Below are 23,215 nucleotides of genomic sequence, written 5' to 3'. Positions count from 1 at the left end.
TCTCCAAGAAAACTGACCTCTGGTTGGACGTGGTGCAACGCGGATGTCCCGTGGGTCTGAGTGGACATTTAACTTAAAAAAAAGGCCTAGTCCATTCCACCCGTTTTGGGAAGAAAAGTCCAGCGGATGAAAGCTCAAAACACAGCTGTCGAACGATGTGAAAATTTAGGCCGTGCATTCACGGAGGTTGAAAAGTTGTCCTAGAAGTCTCTCTCATGAAACGAAGGCCTAAAAACCTGCACACAGCCTTTTCCAACGAATTTACAAACAAGGAGTTTGTCCAGTAATAAAAGGCAAAGAGAGCGTTACAGATTGAGATGGATGAGCTGTTGCTGAACTCGTTCGAAGAACTCGTTCCGAGTAGACCAGTGGAGCATTTGGGAGAGGCCGATCTTACGTTCGATGGACGGTTATCAGAGCCTTTGAAGATCTGGGAAGATGGTGGTGCTGTTGGCTGTGGTGGTAAGATCTGGATAGCTGGCGAGCTGCTATCCAGGTATCTACTGGATAAGAAGATCTGCCAGCGTGGGAAGATTATCGAGGTTGGCAGTGGGACTGGACTAGTCGGTCTGTGTCTTGGTCTATCATTACGCAAGAGGACAGATGCTGAGATTTGGATCACCGATATTGAGGACCTTGTACCGTTGATGCAGAAGAACATTGAGCTGAACGAGTTGGAAGACGTGGTACATAGTGCAACTTTGGCATGGGGTGAGCCACTCCCAAGCTATGCGAAGGACGGTGTCGATGTTATCTTAGCAGCTGATTGTGTATACCTAGAAAAGGCGTTCCCTCTGTTGGAGAAGACCTTGTTGGACATGACCAACAAGGATACGCTGGTGTTGATGAGCTACAGAAAGAGAAGAAAAGCCGATTCCAAATTCTTCAGAAAGATCAGGAAGAACTTTGACATTGTACCAATAACCGATTTCGAAGATTACAATCACTACTTGAAACAAAGAACCCATCTGTTCCAACTAGTGAGACGTACTGCACCTCAGAAGGCCTCTGAAGAGGCTAAGGACCATCTAGACCAGTGAACTACAGCTTGTAAATATACGATTATAAACAATGTATTCTTTGCTTCTCTATGTACAAAAGAAATAACACAAGATCCGGTTAGATCGCGTTGTCCTGTTTCTTACTAGCCTCTGCGATTCTGGAGAGTTCTTCAGCTTCAACTCTCCATTTATCAATGACAACCTGTTCTCTTTCAACACCGTATTCCAAAGGACCAGCGTTGAACACTGAACCAAACATTTCGTTCTCTTCTCTGCTCACTTGATCTTGTATCTCCTCTTGGATTCTCAATCTGTAAAACTCAAATCTTGCCTGGTCATATGCGTCTGCAAGAGTTTTAGACTCATTCTTAACGAGGTAGAGGGTTCTCTGTACAACTGATTCACCATCCAATGGCTTATTTAGCTGTTTTATCGAGGACCAGTCCTGGGACTTGATATCGTCACCTGTGTTTTCCAAGACAATTTTTGGTCTTGCGAGCTCCCATGGGTGTTGTTCAAAGAACAAACTTCTCAACTCGTCCTCGACATAACGAAGTTTATTTGGTTTATAAGGGCTCTTGCCCGGCTTTTGAGATTGTCTTGTCTTGTACAATGGTGCATTCTTCGACGCATACTGCGTCTTGTTCAAAGAAATCGACTGTTCATTGACTTGCTCCTTCACCTCGTGGAGAAAGTTCTTGTTTGGTGGATACTTTCCCAACGCATCGAACCACAAAGGCTTCTTGGTAAGAACTCCCGCTTGAAGATAGTGTGATGTTCTCTCTAACACATTCACGGCTTTGGTTTGTAACTTCATTGTACCTAATTCACCAGCGCTATACCGCCCCTCTGTGTTGTTTTGATTATGGGAAAGTGCTCGGAAGCGTTGAAAAGTGTTGAAAAAAAAAACCTGCTGAGAATCATTGATGATTACGTAATACACCTGGACACCAGCCAATGAGTATATGAATCTACTTCAACGTACTTTACCTTGTTCTCTCATCCTTTCTTGGGTAAACAAACCGCCGCTTGGAGGACTTCTGGATGACACTTGGTGGGTTTGTTCTACAGTGGCTATCACAGCCGGTGCGCTATAAGAGCTTCAAGGATCTTTTAAAGAAGCACAACGCTGAGGTACCGAAATTTGTCAACTCACAACCGATCAACAGGCAACATGAGTCTGTACGGAAGTTGCGGTTGATGGTCCCAAGAAAACACTGTGTGGCCCATATATACTATCCGTTCTTAAGAGAGCTCTATCCGCTGGATGGTGTGATTAGACACAACACCTTATACGGTGCCTACTCGAAACTACCCACACCACAACCTCTTTACGTCCAGCCCCACCATTGGGAACGATTGATGAGTTCGTTTACCAGTGCTCAAGGTGTGAATCGTTCACAAATTGGTGATCTATTCCAAAGAATCGTGAACGGAATGAATAAGTGTGACTTGGAGCTCAGCACTAAGGAGCTCAACTCCTTGATCTTTTTAACGAATTACGATGAGCATGGTTTGACGAAGTTACGAAAGAGATGGGCATCGTTCAAAGATAAAGAGCTGGATATATCGACGACGAATATCTTTCTAAGGTATGCATCTTCACACTGTGATTATGACTTTTGCAAGGAGATCTTGGACAGAATCTCTGGTGATGGAGTTAAAATGGATAGAATGTCCTATGACATTGTCCTAGGAATATTGGGCAAAACTGGATTATTGAACGATACTACGTCTCTATTAAAGGAGGCGCTATCAAAAGGGATGGTGTTTGATATCTCCATGATGAACACCGTTGTCAGTGTACTGGTATCTAATGAAAGATTGGACGATGCAGAACGCATAGTTGAGATATTGATGCAGAGAGCATCGTTAACGACACCTCAGTACGATCAGCATAAAAGAAGATGGTATACCCATCAAGTTCAATATTTGGACTCTCTTCATTTACAAAAGATGGATGCACCTCTTTACATTCCTTCACCTACTGTCGAGACTTTTAGTCCGTTGTTGAGATACTATGCCTCCATAAGACATCTGACACCTACAAAAGTTGTTCAATATCTCCAATTCATGGATACATGTGGCTGTTCGATCCCTTTGAACCTATCCAAGGACATTGTTACTTCACTGGCCAACCACTTGACAGTGTTAGCACCAGATGACCTTAGACGGATATTGGAACTGATTCAAAGGAAAACCTCGACATTTGATAACGCATTAATGACATCTATGCTTTCTTTGATCCAGCATCCAATGTTTGACTCTAAAACAGTACAGGATTTAGAGACGAATTGGAAATTGGCAATGAGCCATTCAGTAAAACCAAACGTTGATGTTGAGCTTCTAACGCAGCATAGTGTTAGAAGAATGACAGGTGCTTTGTAGATATTTATTATTCAACACCTTTTGGTTGGGATTTATATATATACCCCATATTCAAGAGCAAGTTATTTATTATTCGTCCCTTGTAAGTGTTGTTATGGTTTGATTCATGAGAAGCCGATGATGATACACCCAGCACATATCTTCGAGATTCATCTTCGAACAACAGATTAAGCCTTCACATACGGTGAAAGGAAAGAGAATAGATCTCCAATTAAATTGTCCAAAGCGTCTTCTACATAAGCATTTGAGGATGCTCTTGGAAATGGGGATTGTCTCTTTCAGTGGGATGGTTCAGCAAGATTGCATAGAATTCAACCCTAGCACAGGGTTCCTGAGGATGACATTGGGGAACTGTAATGAGTCTGGCAGAACTGTGGACGTTAAGATACATCGACAGTTGGATGTAATCCATGGATATACCATACTGGACGTTGATATATATGTGAATCAGATATTCTGGCAAAGGAAGTTCTGGGAGAGGAATGCATGGGAGACCATTTAACCGAGATGTACCCCGATTTCTACAAGCACTGTCCAAATATGGCTTATTTCCTACACATGAGCCCTCAGTACCAATCAGCCTACAGTACAAGCACAGACAGACTAGCAACAGCAACAGAAACAGCAACAGACAGAGGACCTCAGAGCACCATCTCTCCTTACACCAATTCCAACGCATAGAACCTTTCACCAGTATCGCACCCTGTCAACACATACAGCCCACAGCTGTACATGCACTGTGGGAAGAGGCCCTTGACAGTTGAAGCAATGGCACCGCATCAAGAGGCCTCATAGATCAGCACAACAGTGTCAGCCTTGCACAGGACATTGAAGCTGTCAACTTCTGCTAGGATTACAGCATATTTGAACATGTGTTGATGGAGTTGAAGATGGGACTGCTACTGATGTCCTAGCGATGTCTATATATGATTTCTGCTCGTTGCTGTGGCAACAACAAAGATAACTTTTCTACTTTTGTGTTTTTTTTGTTGTAACCAACACACATATGCTGGCACATACTGTTTGTATATAAGTAGGCACTGTCTGAAGTCCCTGTGGATAGCATTGGACAGATCTTATGGAACTGTGACTTGGGTTGGTGTGCTCCTTAAACAGTGATACTTGGAATGATGGCGAATGTTAGATGCACTGGTGCGGAGTTGGAGCCTGAAGCAGACGTGCCAGCTGGGAAGACCAGGCTGTATTCGAACTTCAACGTCAAATGGAGCATCCGGCTGAATTTATACCATGTGAAGTGCCTGGTGAAGCTGATGAGGTTGCGTAACTCGTGCAGGATTATTACTAGTGACCATACTGTGATTGAGAGAAAACTGAGGAAGAGATACCCAGACGTCCGTCTTACTGCTGTGAGTGTTCGGGAGAATTGGGCAGTCTTGAAACGTCAGGTATCGGTGTTGGTTGCAATGAAATTGGCTTATGGAATCACTGTGGACCCACATACTGGACTGCTGAACTGTACGGATGAACAGTGGCGAATTGTCAGGGGAAAATTCTATACTTTTAGCTCAGACAGGAAGAGATACAGAAACTTTATGGATATCCAGGAATTGCAGTGGGCAATGGTGGAGATGCCAAACTTCCGACTGGACACCATTTTTTTCCGTGACCAGAAGCTTGTCCTGACAATAGAGAGTATGCTAAATGGGACTGAGGTGAATGGCGTGGAGCTCTGTAAACAGCGATTACGGCTCAGGAATGTCTACATAGCGATGCCTTTGGTTCGTCCAGAGATATTACCTGAATTGGAAAGTAATGAGTCGAATCAAATTGTACTGTACAAGCCTAAGAAACAGGAGAGAAAAACCAAGAGGTGAAACAAGACCTTAACGCTATCTTTAACGAGAGAAAGGGGAGCTGGATCCACGATTTCTCAAGATGATGAGAAGGTGAAAGAAAAGCCCACTGCTACTTCAAAGAGTAATCTTAAGACCATGACCAGTTCGTATGAAACATTTGACAAAGAGACGAACCAGAGTTTCTTCGAGAGCAGTAATACGACATGAGGAACTTGACATTGTATTGAAAATGGTTTAAAACTTATATTCTACTGGTGATGACACAAGTGATGAACATAGAATCGAAACAATCGTTATATCAAGTAAAACACTGACAAATGGGTAGAATGGAAATGACATACATGATGACAGTAACAAGCATCACCAAGATCATCAGAAGAACTACGAGAAGTATAAACCAGTCGTTGATACCCTCACCGTAATGTCCAAGCGAGGCTCATCGGACATTTTGGCCTCTCTGGACTGCTGTCAAGACCTTCCTACGCGCAACTTCACTCAAGATCAGAATTCATATCAGCATGTGACTCATAACGTAATCTCAGTAGTTATCCTGAAACTTTCACCGCCCAGATATGACCAATAGTCATGTAATAAATGATGAATTTATTGATAACTCACTACAGTGTTGTGTGTTCTGGTTGGTGACACACAGCCATAGCTCGTGAACAAGTTTTTGCGTTGTGATCAAAAGTGAATTTCAGTGCGTTGCTTCCATTTCGAATAAACAGATCAAAAGCATAAATCTACACGAAATATCAATGGTTAGTTACAATTCTCCTTCTGGGCCAGCTATCTGATAACAATCTAACACATATAGTTTAGTCTGCTCTTTTCAACTTCACATCGCTACTTCAAGTGATACTTCTTCTCATATGTTCGTGTACTTATATACATCTCAATTGGCCAAGTCTGCTTGATAGAAACCATCATGGGTAAGTGCTCTCGTTTTATCTGGTTACTTATGGCTCGCTAACTCAATATCAGTGTACTAGGTGTATTTTGGAAGTTTGCAAGGGTTGGTGAACGTGCAAGTCCATATGTCTCCCTCGCGTTGGTGTTCATGGCTGTTGAACAACTTAGATCTTGAACCCTATGTTTTTAGCGCGTTACTTCTATTCATGGAGCTACAAGCTGATTTTAATAATACATAGTTCAACGATATGTGTAAACTTTTTTCTGTTTAATTGATATCATTTAAATACCTTTCGTTGAGCTTCTTCAATACACCATACTGAGCACACAGAAAACCCAAAATGCAAATAAAACCCAAGTATATACAGAACTGATAATTGAACGAACTCATCATGTTGCAATGGATTCACACAAATCTTCGAATAGCGTTGGTTTCAAGACAAGATCTGATTCGTTAACAGCTGTTTGTTTAACAAGTTTGAAAGAGCCGGTACCGATAGACATTGTTTGGCCCAAGATGATACATTCAGAGACACCTTCGACCTTATCCGTCTTCATGTAGAAAGAGGCATCGAATAAATGATCTGTGGTCTTTTCAAAGGATGCCAGTTGTAAAACAGAATCTCTCATCTTACTCAGACCAAATCTTGTGATACCTAGAACTTCTCCCTTGTAGGACATGACATCACCAAGTAATTGAATGTGACGTGGATCGACACTCATACCGTGCTTAGACATGGTGTAATCAATCTCACCGATAATGGACGCACGTGCAGCCTCGATTCCGAGTACTGAAACAACTTCCAGAACATGGTTAGTTCTGGTCTTCGAACCGATGACACCATCGGTACACATAACGTCACGAAGACCATAACCTTCAACCAATAACTCTTTCTTTCCATCATCACGGATATTTATCACGGCTCTGGAAATATCAGAGAGACCCTTGACAACAACGTTCGGAAGAACACGACGTAAGTGCTGCATTCTAAAGAACAGCTCATTTTCGTGGGGTTCTTTCAATGATGTCGATACAGATTTCAGTTTTGATTCACCCGTGTAAACGTTTATGTTGATCTTGTTTCTGCTTACAACAGATACATCACCAGCAGCAATCTTCAACTTTGGTGCTCTGCTAATCGCAACAGCAATATCGTCGATCGTTAATTCCAATTGGAGTCTCTCAATGGTCTTTAAGTCGATCTTAACTTGTATAAAAGATAAATCGTCCTTATAGACATCCTGGATGTAATATGCGACATCTGATAGCAATGTTTTTTCTATTCTTCCCTTAACAACTCTGGCAGCTCTTTCATCCTCGTCATTAACCAGTACTGCATTAATGATAGGAGTAGAAATGACCTTTGATGCATTGATAATCTCTTTAATACGAGGAACACCCAACGTAACATTCATGGAAGCAACACCAGCAAAATGGAAAGTCTTCAAAGTCATTTGTGTACCTGGTTCACCAATTGATTGGGCACCAATGGCACCCACAGCAGTACCAGGTTCAACCTTAGCACGACTATACTTCAGGATGGCAATCTCCAAGAATTTTCTCACACATGTGTTACTGATCTTAGCCAGCTGATTCACAGCTGACAAAGCAGCATTGGATGCTCTTTCATCAAGATCCATAAGGGCAAGTTCATCCGCAGGTTTGTCTAAAAGTCCTTGCAATCCTTTGCGCTCTCTAACTGCAGCCATGAATGAAGCCTTCTTCTTGATGAAATCACGAATAGATTGATAAAAGTCTCTTTCAGCGTCATGTTGATCAACGTATTCAATTTTGTCTGCATTTTTCCCTGTTACAAGGTTTCCCACGTTGTCATATCTCAAAAGCTTTGCCTCTAATGGTTTCAGTACTGTCTCAGTTACCTCAATAACCTGGTATGGTAACAATGAACTGTCTTCGTTACTGAAAGTGATATTGTAGGAATGGTCCCAAGTTCTGTTGAAGTTAACAGGTTTTGCATCACCCTCCATGTCGAACGGATCGAGACCGTCACCACCATATGTGAATTGCACAATACCATTACTCGAAGTTCTCACAGTATTATCGTACTGACAACTCAAGTCTTCTAAAGATTTCATCAATCTTCTCGACATATAACCGGTTTCGGCAGTTTTGACCGCAGTATCCACCAAACCTTCACGACCAGAAATAGCATGGAAAAGAAATTCTGGTGGATTCAGACCTGAGTAGAAAGAGTTTCTAACAAAACCCTTGGATTGCGGAGTCTTGGAATTCTTTGGAAAGTGAGGTAAAGAACGATCTTGGAAACCATCAGGAACACGATTACCAGAGATAATTTGTTGACCGACAACAGCAACCATCTGAGAAACGTTCAACGTCGAACCCTTAGAACCACATGTGGCCATGATCAGAGGAGCGTTGGAGCTGTCAAGTTCGTTGATACACACTTCACCAACTTCTTCTCTCACCTTAGATAGAAGACCACCAATTTTGGCTTCTAGGGTCTGCTCTTCGTTACAACCTGGTTGGGTTTCCAGCTTACCTTTGTTGTATAACTGAATTAACTCATCACACTTGGCGTAAGCAGTTTCAACCATTTCTTCCTTTGTGTTTTTCAAATCATGTCCTGGTGTAACATCATTGATTCCAATGGAGAAACCTCTATTACCCAAGTATCTGGCGCACAGCTTGGCCATTCTATTCATAGCTGCTGCTGCTTCTTTTGGACCATAATCTCTCAGAATAGTGTAGAACACAGAGTGCTTCTTACCGTCACCTAAAGTGGATTTATCCATGACACCACTCAGGATATTGGACCCTCTGATAACGACAAACCCGTCATTTGGAGACATCTCATTTGGAAATCCTTTCTTTGGGGGTACAAATGTCTTGTTCTTAGCATCCAAATTGATAACAACTGGTGATGTTTTGTTTGGTTTGATCAACAGACTGAAAACTTGTTTACCTGTCCATAAAAAGTGGGGCTTTTGGATTGCAGGTGGTGGGATATCAAATTGTAATCCAGCATCAGACATCATTGAAAGCAGCTGTACGAGAGTAGCTCTGTCAAAGAAAGAATCCTTATGGGAGATCAAATAAGAGCCGGTGATGAAATCTTGTGTAGCAGCAATAATAGGTTCACCGGATTTTGGAGTCAGCAGGTTGTTCTTTACTCCCATCAAGTTGATTGCCTCTGCTCTTGCCTCTTCCGTCTGAGGAACGTGTAAATTCATTTCATCACCATCGAAATCGGCATTATATGGTGTACAGACACACTCATTCAATCTGAATGTTCTCCATGGTCTGATCTTAGCATAATGCGATAGAATAGACAATCTATGCAATGACGGCTGTCTGTTAAACAAGACGATATCACCGTCCTCGATATGTCTCTCAACGACATCACCATACTGGAGTTGTCTGGCCAACTTTTGTCTATCACCATATCTCAAGTTACGACGAGCATCTTCATTCTTCTTGAGTAAATAATTGGCACCAGGATGGACTGTTGGACCATTCAAAATGAGTTTTTGCAATTTTTCCTTATTATATCTTGTACACTTCTCCGGGTATGTAAGCACTTTGGCAACCCTGTCTGGGACAGCAACTTCATCGATCGACAAGTTTGGATCCGGGGAGATGACTGTACGGCCAGAGAAATCGACACGTTTACCAGATAAATTACCTCTGAAACGACCTTGTTTACCTTTCAATCTTTGACAAAAACCTCTGATCGGTTTTGACGATTTGGAGGCACCACTTGCACCTGGCAGTGCAGATGGTGATGCGGCATCTGAATTGATGTACATTGCAACAGACAACTGCAAATAATCCCACTGTTCCATCAAATTATTGACAGATATACCTTTCTCGATACCAGCTCTGATGAGTGAGCTTACCCAGACAATCTCTGTGAGCTTCACTGTCAGGTCATCTTCATTAGAGGTTGGTGAATCTTGCATTGTCACAGAAGGACGGATACAGACTGGAGGGGCGGGCAAGTAAATCCAGATATAGGTTTCTGGTCTACCTCCTCTTCCCGAATCGATACCCAAAAGTTCGCAATCTTCGTTCTTCACTTGCTTGAAAAGGTTCAGCACTTTCAAAGGGTTCAAATCATCCATTGATCTTCTAATGAACTTCTCAATATCTGGGTTGTCTATCAATGCTTGTTCAATGTCCTTATCCCACTCTGCCTTTTCTAATGTTGGCTTCTTACCAATAAACCTGAAGGTATCATGGACAATCTTCAAGGATGCAGTACCAGAACCTGCTGCTGCTTTCTTCACAACACCATTAACCGCACCACAGTCGAAACAACGTCTCTGCTTCTTACACTGCTCGAGTATTTTCTTGATGATGCCCATACGTCTCAAGTTATCGATCCCGGGTCTTCTCAGCTCTTCTCTAAATTTACGCTTGGCCTCTTCATCTATCAGCATAGCGCCACAGCATTTACAAATGGACTGTAGTACCTGTATAGTGGCCTTGAAGTATCCCACATGGAAGACAGGAAGGGCCAGCTTCAGATGCCCAAAATGTCCATGACATGTAGCCAAGTTCCCGTGGCACACAGCACACTCTGCAGAGTTCGAAGAGATACCCATCCTTGTATCGAGCGCACCATTGGACTTAGGAGTACGTCCTTTCTCCAGGTCAAATAGGTCTCTTGTAGCAACCTCCACTTCAGACTGTGCGAGGATGTCCTCCTCAGACATGGCTCCAAACTCGATGCCGCTGATTCTCTTTGGGGCAACATCGACAACTGTTTCCTTCATCCTGTTCTAATTCGTCCGTTACTCTCGCCGTGTATTAGTAAGAACTCCTTTTCTCTCAAGAATTTGGTAAGCCAGAAGGTAACAGATGTCCGTCTCTATTTCGTTTTACGGAAATGTCCAACAAGTTTACCGCTGTGTCCAATTGAAACCGCTGAATCGATGAGCTGTTTTGAAGGGACAAATACAAAAAAAATTTGTCCTCGCGATGAAGAGGAAAAAAAGTGCCTTTCTGCCAAATCCATCACGTGCAAATAAAAACGTCCTGTGGCGAAAACCACGCCAAAGGTAAACAGAACGTTCTCTCTTTGCTTCTCCGTGCTTTGGACAAAGAAACCATTCCCCCATAGAACCCCATCTTATACCATGAGTGAACCGACCAAAGAGACTATTGAAGCTGAGAAGCAAAAGGTTATCCGCTCTTTGGAAGAGGATGATGAGTTTGAAGACTTCCAAGCTGAGGATTGGCAAGATGCTCAAGCAATGGGCGCCGAATCAGAACACGCTCTCTGGGTAGAGGACTGGGATGACAACGATGTGGATGATAACTTCAGCAAAGAGTTGAAGTATGTATGATACTGTGTATCTCCAGTACTAGGGTTTATGTGCGTACTAACAGATTTTCAAGACAAGAATTGGCCAAAGTGGCGGCTTCAAAGTAATGACTGGATAAACGATAATAAAACATGTACACTAATAAATTTCTTCTACTCTTGATTAAAGCATAAACCGTACAAATCTCTATTTCTCACATAATAATAATCCCATATACATATTTATATTCCATGTTCGTTGTTCACCAGTTCAGATCTGACCTCAACCTCAACTCTTAACGATAGATTCAATCGCATTGAGAAGAGGTTTGTCATAGTTGGCACCAGAACTAAACCTTTTAACTATACCCAAATACTCTATACCAATCCCACTCAAAAATGTGCGGCACTGCTCCGGTTCTTTCAATGGATCATCAACATTTGTCTGCGATTCACATATAGCAGTTGCGATTCTGTTGAAGAGATTGATCAACTCAGTTGTTATTGGTGCGGCTGTAGTATAATGCGACAATATTTCCGTGCACAATTTCAACTCCATCTTGATCTCTGAAAAGTCCACAGCAGAGGAACAGATGCAATAAACCATCGTGGAGCAATGCGAAACCAGCTTTGATATCATTGGCCACGTCATTGGTAAGGGGAATGCTGCGTGTAAGTTGTACAGATAGGTGATGTATTGTCCAGCAGTCTTGCCCAATAATTGAAGCGTATCTTTGTTCAGGTCGCTCATGAGGAACGATGGTTTGTAGAGCAAAAGCAGAAGATGATAATAAGCTGAGTAGTACCACGCTGTGGCAGCAGGATTGGAAATGAGCTTTTTATCACTATAAGCCAGTAAGCTGGTAGTGTTGTACCAGCTTTCAATCTCCATTCTTAAAGTCTTTATAACATTCAATTTCTCCTCCTCTGTCTTGTAAACCTTACAAGCGTTCACACAATGAACGTGCTTGATAATGCGTCCTTCAATTGCCCTAAGCTTTACCAAGGCCGTGGTTAACTCGACAGACTCCTTATCGTCACTAATCTGGGCTTCTGGAAAAGCCACATCCACATTATCATCATCAAGAGCAAAAGGTCTTCCCAATGCACCGGCCACTGTTCGATCATATGTGTAAATACTCCAAAACAATCTATTTCTCCATTCTGATTCACCAGATGACTCTTGTAAACTGTTATCCAACCCCAAACTGAGGGCAAGACGGGTTAAAACACCATCTAAATACCAAGAAACTTGAGGATCCTTATCCAATAGAGCAAGTAGTCCAAACAACAAAATCTTGTAGACACTGTCTAAAGTTTCAAACTGTTTGATATTTTCAATTGTGGATTGCACCTTTAGTCGAATTGTATCAGACAGCTCCACATCTGGTGCAATGTCTCCGTTCAAGGTTAACGACGTATAACCTAACAAAATAGCCATTATCAATTCAAACCCATCTGAATCATCCTCCGACATTGCCTTGTGAAACTTCTCCGACAACGGTGAGTGACGTTGTTTGAACTTTGAATTGTCAAAACATGGATAGTTCCTTGCAAACACTTCAAAGAATGTCTTGAGAGATTTATCCAACACTTCGGCGGACAAGTTCACACTAGCATATCTCTGCGAAAGCGAAAAATCGCGCGCTTGTGAATCAGTTGCTATGTTGATCACCTTTGATAGGTATGCTTGGTGCAACTCATTAGGGGTCATTGGGGAAATGGACTTTTCCGATCTGGCATGAGGCTGTGATGCTTGTGGAGGTGAACGATATGGAGCCTGAGATGTCACTTGAGCCTGAGCATGCTGCTGGAACGCTTGCTGTTGGTACTGTTGACTTTCTTGTTGATGTTGCGGTTGCGCCTGTGGTTGCGGCTGTGGTTGTTTTTGCTGTTGTGGTGGTGGTACCTGTGAGAGCTGTGGTGGATGTGGAGTCGGCGCTTGTTGGAAAAACGCCGGTTGATATCCTGTTAAAGATCTTATTGGCGGTAAAGATGGCTTAGCCCCTAACTTGAATAGTCTTTGAGATTGGCTATCGGCGTATTGACCAGGTAATGGTTGTGGTAATGGAAGGGTTGATTCCCTGGCAATAAAAGGCAGAGCCGAGTGCTGTGGCAAGTTCTGTCCCAAAGGCGGTTGTGATTGTTGTTTTTGCTGCTGTAGTTGTTGTTGACGTTGGGAATCAAACCCTTGATCATATCGGTAGATCCCATTTCTTTGTAGTTTTTCATCGTTCGTGACAAGTGCAGGTAGACCTATGGCGGTTTGTTGTTGTACTTGAGCCTGGCTTTGCGCTCTAGCTGCTGCTGCCGCTGCTGTGGCAGCTTCGTGTTCAGCATTGGCAGCTAAACTCTTGAGGATCTCGGATTTCTTTCTTCTCGGTGCCCTTGGAACGTACTCACAAGATTCTCCAGCCTTTGCGCAGTTATGGCACTCCGGCTTTGTTCGGGAACACTTCTTCTTCAACCTTCTACAGCGCTTACAAGAGTAAGAATGGCGTTCACCGTTGAACCCCTGATTACTCCCCTGTGAGACACCAGTATATGAAGAGCTTGCAGTTTCTGGCGAAGACGATGGTGATACCACTCCGCGCGGGTTCCCGTTGGGCATCATAGGAAACGATAGCGACGTTGAATGTGAGGTGAGAACTTGTGTACTGTCCATCTGATGTGGCATAATCTCCGGTAGGTATACACTTAGAATGGACTCCAGGTGTCTATAGCCAGATGATTATATCAACAAGGAGAAAGAACCCTCAAAAATTTCCGTATGCCCTGTTTTTTGGTCTAGAGTGGGAAACGAGTTGCTCTTGGAGAAACTTCCTCTTGAAACCGTACGGTGCTGCTGGTATTAATTTCGTTTCGTGGTATGGAACGCGGGACGGCAATAAGCAAACGTTTGTCGGACTTCCAGTCGGGAATTTTTTTTCCTCAGATGCTCGACGACGTTATAAAGGGAAAGAACAAAAATAGCCCCTATACAAGCGGGAAAAGGCTAAGAGACTAGGATAAGCCTGTATCTGTTTAACCCGAGAAAATGACACCCATTTGATGTGCTGGACTTGTTCATGGTTACATATTCCACATGTCCCGTCTTGTAAACAACAAACTCTGGCGTGAATCGGCGTATAAACAGGAAGTGTACTCCCATGGGCGGAGTTTGAACCCCTCCCTCCTATCACGTTTCGGCAGTGCTAAACTTACTTATATCCATTTAGGTTGGATAAACAGAAGTTTCTACACACACTTTCGGGTTTGGTGGAGCAGCATCAACGATGTGTTCACAATACATCCATGTTGCTTTGTCCTTTCCTCTACGAGCCGACAACCCAAACATGGCGAGTCGACCTTTCCCCGTGCAAAGTTCATCCAATAAAAACTGCTATATGTAGGGTTCGTCATTTTGCTTTCATGTGCACCTCCTGCAGAGTGCTAAAGTAGGCTGTACCCACACAATGTCAAAAAGCGGTATAATTTTTGATCGCCGACAGCTGTCCGAAGAGCCGACGCTCCCGGTCAGACCGCTTAGTTTTTCTGCCCAGGCCGTTCAAATTTCTATCACATCGCAAATGCATCTTTCAACCGCGGGCGGAGCGTCGCGGAAGTGATCGTTAGGTTGGTGCAACCGATGACAAGAGCCCTGGCTAGAACATTGAACTGTTTAAAAGTGGTAGCTCTGTTAACCCCTATACTCGAAAGGCGAAATATAAGTGTGAGCCGTGAGTCCGCAATTGTCCGGCTCTTGAAAACCTATCGCCAAATACCCCTGGTTTGGGTATGAAGAGAGGTGTTACTGTTGGACTGTGAGTAGAGGTGAGATCACTTGAGAACGATCGCGGGTTAAAACCCCTTCCCACCACAGCGGACAAGGGTTTGGAAAAGGACTTTTTTGCCTCAATATCATGTCATAAAAGAAGAACCAGTTAACATATATACAAGTGCAAATCGAGTAAAAGTTGGGTAAAAAATAATATGTGTATCCCGCTCACTCTAGTCGTGGCTAGAAAGTGAAGTGTCATATCCTGTACAAAAAGCTTCTGCTAATCGGCTATATTTACTAGGATGATGTGAATAAAACATTTTCTGATTTTACCGAAAACCATAACCGTCATCCCGGCAGTGATACAGAACAAGTGTATCCCCTAATAAGAAGCTAACTGTAAAGGGGCTTCAGCACGCATAGGATTTACCCAATACTTATCATAGCATCGATGCCATGAATAATAAAAATCTCTAACATTAGTTCTTGTTGGCGAAGGTCCTGGCTAGTCATATCATGGGTTAAGGACTAATCAGTCCTCATTAATGCATGCACTCAAAATTTTACAAAGTTACGTGGGTTAACCCACATCATTGAGTGAATCATATTTTGTAGAGTTCCCCAAATATTACTGAGGACCTGTTTGAGTGGAGGCTAGATTCACCCGGCCCCATAGCCTGTGGAGAGTCAAGTTGCTTTAAAATGCTGTAGTTAGGTGTATTTGCTGCGCTGCAATGGATATTGGGACATTGAAGTACGTGATAGTACGGTAGCCTGCCTGTTGAACTAGCAGCTTCAATATCTCCACAGATACTAATTAGCAAGAGGTCTCAATTGGCTCCAGTGTATACATGAGACACATTTCGCCTTCGACTTTTCATACGTACAACAGCATCCAGCATTGGTACAAGGCCATAATTACAAAGGGTTCCAACTATTGCCCAAAAAAGTGCTCTTTTGTAGACTTTTGCGCCAAATGTGAAACTGTTGTCATGGCACGAAAAGGCACAGCAAAATGACAGCAAACCTGATTTGCGGCAGGAAAAGTGTCCGGTATGGACAATTCAAGCTGTGATATTTGACCTTCTGATTCGATTTTCGAAGATATCACTGAATTATATCAGCTGTGATTTACTTGTAACACTTTACAGTGATCACATTCTTTTTGGAATACGATAACATGAAACATGGATCCTCAATATCCCAGTGCCTCTCTACAATGGTTTTAAAGGTACTCCTTGAACCATTATAGTTCTTCTTCATAAAGTTCCTAGAACTTAACCTTCATCTCTTATATTTCTGAATTCTATTGTTATTAAGATTATTCTAATTGTCATTATCGTATCAACTATTCTGCTAACCATACCGTGCGAAAGGAACAATATACATCCTACTGTTAGTGAAAGAAATAATGTGGTGTCGATATAACTGGAAACATTAAGCTGAATCCGAAGAGCACATCATCAAGTGTCTTGTCGTATCTCAGTAAGACACACACAAGGAGTGTGTTGATGCTCCTCTAATGAACTCACTATCTTTTTGCCGTCTCTAAAGAGCACAAAATGGCACATTTTCATGAATGTATGTTTAATACGCTACATAGTTACGACTAGTTCAAGTAACATTTATACTTATAGTCGGTCGCCCTGTTGTGCGTGCCTTTTAATACTGCATATATATAAGCTTCTAGAATAATAAGCCTAATTTGATACACAAGCTATTTTGGTTCCATTTTCTGTAAATTATATGTCCCATGTCTATTGGATCTCCCTATAACCTTCATGATTCATTGATTATCGTAAATGCCTCCAACAATCTTCTGTTTCCAAGATTAAGACCTTTCTGTGTAACACCAATATGACACATAACCTAACAGTTAGCTCCAGCTCAGAATTTGGAGCCCTGTATCAATATTAAGGTAAGCACCATTTGTTCCAGAACCCAGTCCATATATTATTCAAGTTGTCATCCTACTAGCCCAGGGTACAATGGCAATGTATGAGATGCATGATCAGCCAATCAACTAAGTAAATTGATCGTTTTCCGTGATAGAGAGACTTTAACCAGCATTCATATAAACGCACCACTGTGTATAGGATAAAAGTAGCAACTCCAACTCAGTAATAATTCATTGTGCCCATTTATTTTTTCCACATTCAATCTCTTGAATTACAGTAACATTATTAGGTGGAGACTACATGGGATGCAGAAAACTTAATTTCGTCTCACGATTAGGAAATCACCCAATGAATAATTTATCAAAACAGAAACAGAAACAGTTAGCTAAGTGCACATTTATCAAAGCAGAAAGCACATGCTGTGAATGAACTTCTGTATGCGAATGTTAAGATATAAATGAGGTATTTCTCTAATTTACACTGATAAAAGTGAAAACTCACAATTTACAGCTGCATTGTAACATAACGAGCAACGGGAGTCACGGGTATGCAAGAAAGAATTTCAATCAACACATGTAGATTGTATATAGCAACATGCACCTGGTTTAAAATTGATACATCTCAAGACATGTTCATTGCCGAGTCTCTGGTGGAGGACTCTCAACCAAGAGCATCGGTTGAATCTTCGCCCGGTTAAGGATTCAGTAAACACTACACATCGCGGTAAATACATCTTTCTGAGAACTCAAACTGTAATGCGGTATAGAATATAACCATGCATCACATCGAATTGGTCCTTAGAAAGGCAATTTTAAGGTATTTGGATCCATATGCACCTGGTAGAGAGAAAGTAATAGGGATCTGTGGGTATTTCCATGAAAAGGCTAAAGTATAATAAACTCTTTAGTTTGTCAAGGTCATTCGTGTTGTTATCTGTTTCAATAGGTACACATATAACGTTTGAGTGCTCTTAACTCCCAAGTTGAAGAATTGTGTAGTTTGGACGGTAACAGCGTTCCGGTTTTGAGCCATAACCAACCAAGAAGAGGATTAAGAACAGAATGGACTGTAATATCTAACATCCTACGACAATATTGGCGGGCACTTCTACACCTATATATGCCATCAATGGGGAAATTAGATATTCAAAATGAAACAAAAACATATAAACAATCACCAATTGAACCGAGCTGAACCCGAGAATGCAGTAGAAGTCAAGTTCATTGTAGTTTTGGCGATCAGCTGTCAACATGTTTTATAAACCGCGTTGTAAGACTGGGTATCAACTTTTCCTGCACGGTAGCTTTTGTAATTTATATTGTACCACGTACATATCCCCCAGCCCCGTGACACTGGAGCACAAGATTTTGATATCGAGTTCATAAACGATGGTGACTGGAAGGTGTGAGGCGGCAATTAGCAAAAAGTGCACCGGCTGAGTTCCACTCTGTGATAAATCATGATTATTGCAGGTGGAGATCTTAGTGATTATTGATATCAAAAATTAGTTCACGGCAAGACTAAATATCATACCACGCACTACACATGAGAATTAACAACTCACATGAAAGAACATGATTCAGGTGGCCACTACATTTACCTCCCGTTTGCCGAAGTGAACCTACAAGTAATTGTGGACGTTGCAGAAATTCGAGCAACTAGATGCGGTCGGTGAGCAGCCACTGAAATAGGACATTAGTCATAGGGGGCGCGGACTTCAATTTGACACGTTGCACGTCGCACTACACACAATATACTTCATATGTGGAATTAGAAGCAAGAATGACGATCAATCACTCTATTTTCGTACTTCATTTTGAGTTGTCAAAATAACACATGTAGCGTCTCCACTATCGGTTTGTCATGATTACCAATTTTGCCAACTAACTTAACTTTACAGTTGTGGACAAATAAAAAGACAATACTGTATCGAGATAGAATACATCAGGGCCACTGGGGCTAAGCGGATATGCAATATTATGCCGTTGACCTGTTTCACATCTACCTAAAGATCTAGATTAAAGCTTCTCTGTAGTAACAGTGAAACCCCGGCTCAATTTTCAGCAGAGTTGTCACCGGACGCTAGCTAGAGGACCTAATTAGTATTGGACGACTCTGGAAAATTGAACATTAGGTATGGGCAGTGGCATTCTGGATATGCTGTTTCAATTGTCACTTTTTCTTTTTGACTTTGGCTAATATTCCCTAAAGGCGGACAGTTGTCCTTAATCAATAAAAGAAAGTTGCCACTAGCAGAGACACCTTGATCGTTCTTGTACATAGTACATATGTAGTGAAGAATCTAGATATGGAATTTGGAAGTCCAGTGGATACCGCAATATTAATTATATACCAGTCGGATATAGTATTAACTGTCAAAAACATGAGCACAAGCTTGGAGGGAATGAAATAATCCACCAGTGCTTTCTTCTTGGGAACCCAAACTATACATCCACATCTAATGCTATAGATACGTAAAGTTATGTCCTGTTTGCTATTATGAAATATATCCTTGGGGACAATACAGTTGAGCTTCATGTGCATTGTGCATATTTCTCCGACGATATCTCTGAACGACATATGCCATGGTCGTGTCGATCAAGTTGTGTGATATGTACCATAGACGTTGTTTTTTCTTTTTTTAAAGAGTAAGTACGGCATATGCATACATGTGTATATGTATAATACATACATACCTCTACATGCTACATACCACAGATATATTCTCGAACTCTGATATTTCTGTGGGTGGAGGAATATACAGCAGCTAGCCATTGGCTATACATTCATAAGCCTTGCTGTGAGGCTTCTCGCAGCTGATTTGTCCTCCCATCCCAATCGTGCCATAATCTAATTATTTTCTTGCAAATTACCTCACGTTCATGATTGAATGGTACATGACGCCTTTCTTAAGACAGGTATCTCTATGGACGAGGCTCTCTTTCCTGGCTCATTTCCCTGCCGCCTTCCTGAATGCAGTTTGACTCGTCATGCAAATGCTACCCAGTTTTATCTAGTACTAGATTTTTCTGGAGCTCAATGCTCAATTCTTACAGTTAACTGTTCAGGGGCTTGGGTATACTCCGAAACACTCGGTCCAAACCTCAAACTCTTGGAGGCGTCTTCACTACTTTAAATTTAACAGACAAAAGGGCTTCATTCCAGAAAAATGATCCCGTTATAGAGTGCAAGAGCCTCATAGCAGTACATGTACCTCGAACAGCATGCACACCCATTAAACCAAGTTATTGTTGGAATTTATAGCTAGGAGACAAAATATAATAGGTCAGCGTTACCCCTCCTTTCAAGTTCTCCATGCAAAGTTGTATCAGGTCAAATGAAGTCTACGACATTGAAAATCATGCCTTTGAGGGAACTTAAAATTGAAGATGGATAATTAACCCTAACTATTGACTACATATGTACGGATAATGTTTGCTGTGATAGGCGCTTTGGACCGAGTATCGAGATTTTGAGTGGTGGACCGAGGTATGTATGATTTGTGCATCATGAACACCGTACATATGTCAGCTACGCAGATCCCATTTCGAATACTGACCATAACTTACTCAGTCCTATACCCAATGTTCGTAAATGTGCTAGACGTCGACTTCACTCTATAAGGTTTTAACCATCCACAAATACCTGTATAATACCTGTATAATACCTTCAACTGCGGAATCTCGCCCCAAAATAATCTTTTAAGCCGTATCGGAATGTCCTGGGTCGTTGTGTGATAGGTCTATAACATCATACTACCCTCATTCCGTTGAAAGTTTTGAAACTCAGGTGCATGTAGCCTGTGGTTGCAAAAAAAAAAAGAAAAAAAAGAAAGAAAAAGATCTGCACAATAAGACACTGCATTGACGTGAGAAACCTGACAAAAACCTGAAGTGCAGATTAAATAATTTGACTGAACAGGCCTATGTAAAATAGAAACCAAATAGAGAATTTCAAAACAAAGTTGGAAATAATTTATACCATGGTAGTCATGTATCACTAGTCTATGTATTGTTCACTATTCCTCTAAGGTCCCTAGTTCTCTCTAAGGCTGTTCAAGATCATTTCTATTCACAGGAGTTCAACTCAGTGACTGTATAGTGGGTAAGCATTGTGAAATTCGAATTGGGAGTGAAGGACCAAATTCTTCAAGCAAATGCAGTAGGGTATATGAGAAGTAAACTTGATCACCTGCCCACTGAACAGCCGGGTGAAACGATAATGAACATGTCCCCATCCCTCTTTGTCTTCAAGGCTTCAGGACACACTTTCAGTGAGCAGAACTTCAAGTATCAGTATTGATGTATCTAAGATTGCCAATTTTTTTGTACTAACTTAGGGAGAATTATCAGGACTCACACAAGACCAGTCCAGGTACCTTGAAGTGTAAGGGATCAGAAATATTAATCTGTGTAACTTATAACTTATTATTCGTAACTTGCAACTGGTAACTTGTGGATTTATGACAGGATACAACACACCGCAGATAGAAGTGATTAGATGTATACATATACGTAGTACATGACTAGTAGCCAGAAAGGCCGGAACCGGTGCTGTTTGGAATAACTGTACGTCAATCTGTTACATTCAGAGATTCAAAAGATACAACTGAGTGGGCATGTACATATAAACTTGCAACAGCTTTACATGATGTACAAGTTAAAACTCCTGCAAATCTCTCAACCTTAAAACAAACTCCAAAAAACGAAAAAAGAAAAAGAAAAGAAAGAAAATCTTGTTTGCCGAAATTTTGCGGATCTTTCCACTTCAGGAAAGTCATAACATCTGGCGAAAAAATAAAAGGTTTGGTCTAACTTTTGTATGCAGTAGTTCCTACATGAAAAAGGTCTTGGGGAACATCTAAGCCAGTAGTGAAGTGCGGCAAATCAAATCATATAAAACTCTTGAGGCATCCCACTCTCTCCTGTCCCTCATTGGTTTTTACTACTTCAGCGTTTTTCATTGTCATCTCCTACTTGAGGTATTATCCTGTCTGTATAGATTAGGACAGGGGAGGTAAAAGTTCTAGAATTACAAAAGTCATGATTCAACAGATGTTACAGCCAGGACAAAATCAAAAGCACATCATGCTACCGGATCCTGTTGCCAGCTCATTGACGACGCCCATTCCTTCCAGATCCACCACACCAGCACAAAAGTTTTCTCTGCCTCCAATTAGAGAGCTCTTGAAGGATACACAAAGCAGATACAATAACGAACCGCAACCGTCACACCGTCAGTTGCACCCATATCCCCAACCGCAACCGCAACCGCAACCTCAGCCTTTTTTACACCCAATTCAACAGACTCAGGTCCAGTCTCAGTACATTACACATCCACCATTTCCACCAGTGGCTTCTCAATATTATCAGCAAACACCACAACATGCACCATCTCAGTATGCAGTCAACCCTTCATCTCCTCTGGTTGTTAGTGCGCCTGGTTCCCAAGTCCACTCTCCAATAGGATACGATGCTTCCATGGGACCCGCATCAAGGCCCCATATGAGTCAACAGCAGCATATCCAGCACCAACAACAAATCTCTGCCTTTGAGCAACATCGTTATCATCAAATAGAGTTCGATAACCGTGTACGGGTCCACGATGCTGAAATAATGAGCAAAAATATGGGATCACACACAGCTGTGAATGGTGGTCGTAAGAAACGCCAAAATTTACCACGACAAACAACGTTGATTCTATTAAGTTGGCTTTCTGACCATTTGGATCGTCCATATCCAAATTCTAGAGAGAAATACGATCTACTTATGAAGACACGTTTGACCATCCAGCAATTGGATAACTGGTTTATTAACGCAAGAAGAAGAAAGATAGCCATTCTACGAAAGTTAAAAGAGAACGATCAAAGTATAGCACTTTCATTATAAGGTCAATGACTGCTTTTTACGAGAAGTGCAAGATGATTCGAACCAAGTAGAGACTAGACTGGATTCTAGCTACTGAGATGGCGTCTGACATTCCCGTTGCATACATACATTCAAATGAACAGATAAAATAGAAACACTAAGCTTTCATCTGATTTGATGTACCAGTGTATTCTGGGAAATACCGTAGATGTGAAATCGCCAGCTCTGCGACAAGAATGGTGGAAGAACAACGACAGGTTTAAAGTGAAGCTTATACAGTTGGC

The 23,215-nt window shown here is 41.8% G+C and overlaps 10 protein-coding genes across 10 annotated transcripts; 6 read left to right on the top strand and 4 right to left on the bottom strand.

The window, feature by feature from the left end:
• Positions 1-144: 144 nt before the first annotated feature.
• On the top strand, positions 145-1,062 carry EFM6 (putative protein-lysine N-methyltransferase). Its single transcript, XM_020214123.1, has one exon. It carries the CDS (start codon positions 318-320, stop codon positions 1,038-1,040), a length of 723 nt encoding a protein of 240 aa, XP_020073366.1. The 5' UTR covers positions 145-317; the 3' UTR covers positions 1,041-1,062.
• On the bottom strand, positions 1,059-1,848 carry RSM25 (mitochondrial 37S ribosomal protein mS23). The gene has a single exon (XM_020214122.1). The coding sequence runs from the start codon at positions 1,816-1,818 to the stop codon at positions 1,120-1,122; it is 699 nt and encodes a 232-aa protein (XP_020073365.1). The 5' UTR covers positions 1,819-1,848; the 3' UTR covers positions 1,059-1,119.
• Positions 1,849-2,024: 176 nt separating this feature from the next.
• Positions 2,025-3,454, top strand: CYBJADRAFT_165626 (uncharacterized protein). Its single transcript, XM_020214121.1, has one exon. It carries the CDS (start codon positions 2,046-2,048, stop codon positions 3,387-3,389), a length of 1,344 nt encoding a protein of 447 aa, XP_020073364.1. The 5' UTR covers positions 2,025-2,045; the 3' UTR covers positions 3,390-3,454.
• Positions 3,455-3,457: 3 nt separating this feature from the next.
• Positions 3,458-4,292, bottom strand: CYBJADRAFT_10935 (uncharacterized protein). The gene has a single exon (XM_020212053.1). The coding sequence runs from the start codon at positions 4,066-4,068 to the stop codon at positions 3,622-3,624; it is 447 nt and encodes a 148-aa protein (XP_020073363.1). The 5' UTR covers positions 4,069-4,292; the 3' UTR covers positions 3,458-3,621.
• CYBJADRAFT_10936 (uncharacterized protein) lies at positions 4,293-5,426 on the top strand. Its single transcript, XM_020212054.1, has one exon. It carries the CDS (start codon positions 4,517-4,519, stop codon positions 5,222-5,224), a length of 708 nt encoding a protein of 235 aa, XP_020073362.1. The 5' UTR covers positions 4,293-4,516; the 3' UTR covers positions 5,225-5,426.
• A 516-nt stretch (positions 5,427-5,942) lies between these two features.
• On the top strand, positions 5,943-6,372 carry KSH1 (Ksh1p). Its single transcript, XM_020213257.1, has 3 exons — positions 5,943-5,967; positions 6,029-6,138; positions 6,191-6,372. The coding sequence occupies exons 1-3, from the start codon at positions 5,965-5,967 to the stop codon at positions 6,291-6,293; spliced, it is 216 nt and encodes a 71-aa protein (XP_020073361.1). The 5' UTR covers positions 5,943-5,964; the 3' UTR covers positions 6,294-6,372.
• RPO31 (DNA-directed RNA polymerase III core subunit RPO31) lies at positions 6,358-11,028 on the bottom strand. Its single transcript, XM_020214120.1, has one exon. The coding sequence runs from the start codon at positions 10,874-10,876 to the stop codon at positions 6,509-6,511; it is 4,368 nt and encodes a 1,455-aa protein (XP_020073360.1). The 5' UTR covers positions 10,877-11,028; the 3' UTR covers positions 6,358-6,508.
• Positions 11,029-11,239: 211 nt separating this feature from the next.
• Positions 11,240-11,535, top strand: SEM1 (proteasome regulatory particle lid subunit SEM1; the record flags this gene model as incomplete). The annotated part of the gene is made up of 2 exons (XM_020216150.1): positions 11,240-11,439; positions 11,502-11,535. 2 exons carry the CDS (start codon positions 11,240-11,242, stop codon positions 11,533-11,535), a joined length of 234 nt encoding a protein of 77 aa, XP_020073359.1.
• A 62-nt stretch (positions 11,536-11,597) lies between these two features.
• Positions 11,598-14,564, bottom strand: CYBJADRAFT_165623 (uncharacterized protein). The gene has a single exon (XM_020214119.1). It carries the CDS (start codon positions 14,081-14,083, stop codon positions 11,696-11,698), a length of 2,388 nt encoding a protein of 795 aa, XP_020073358.1. The 5' UTR covers positions 14,084-14,564; the 3' UTR covers positions 11,598-11,695.
• A 7,587-nt stretch (positions 14,565-22,151) lies between these two features.
• On the top strand, positions 22,152-22,952 carry CYBJADRAFT_170768 (homeobox domain-containing protein; the record flags this gene model as incomplete). The annotated part of the gene is made up of 1 exon (XM_020216149.1): positions 22,152-22,952. The coding sequence occupies one exon, from the start codon at positions 22,152-22,154 to the stop codon at positions 22,950-22,952; it is 801 nt and encodes a 266-aa protein (XP_020073357.1).
• Positions 22,953-23,215: the final 263 nt, after the last annotated feature.

This window comes from Cyberlindnera jadinii, assembly GCF_001661405.1.
Source record: "Cyberlindnera jadinii NRRL Y-1542 unplaced genomic scaffold CYBJAscaffold_1, whole genome shotgun sequence".
Classification (NCBI taxonomy): domain Eukaryota; kingdom Fungi; phylum Ascomycota; class Saccharomycetes; order Phaffomycetales; family Wickerhamomycetaceae; genus Williopsis; species Williopsis jadinii.
Note: the sequence above shows the minus strand (reverse complement) of the source record. Positions and strands in the feature narration are given on the sequence as shown.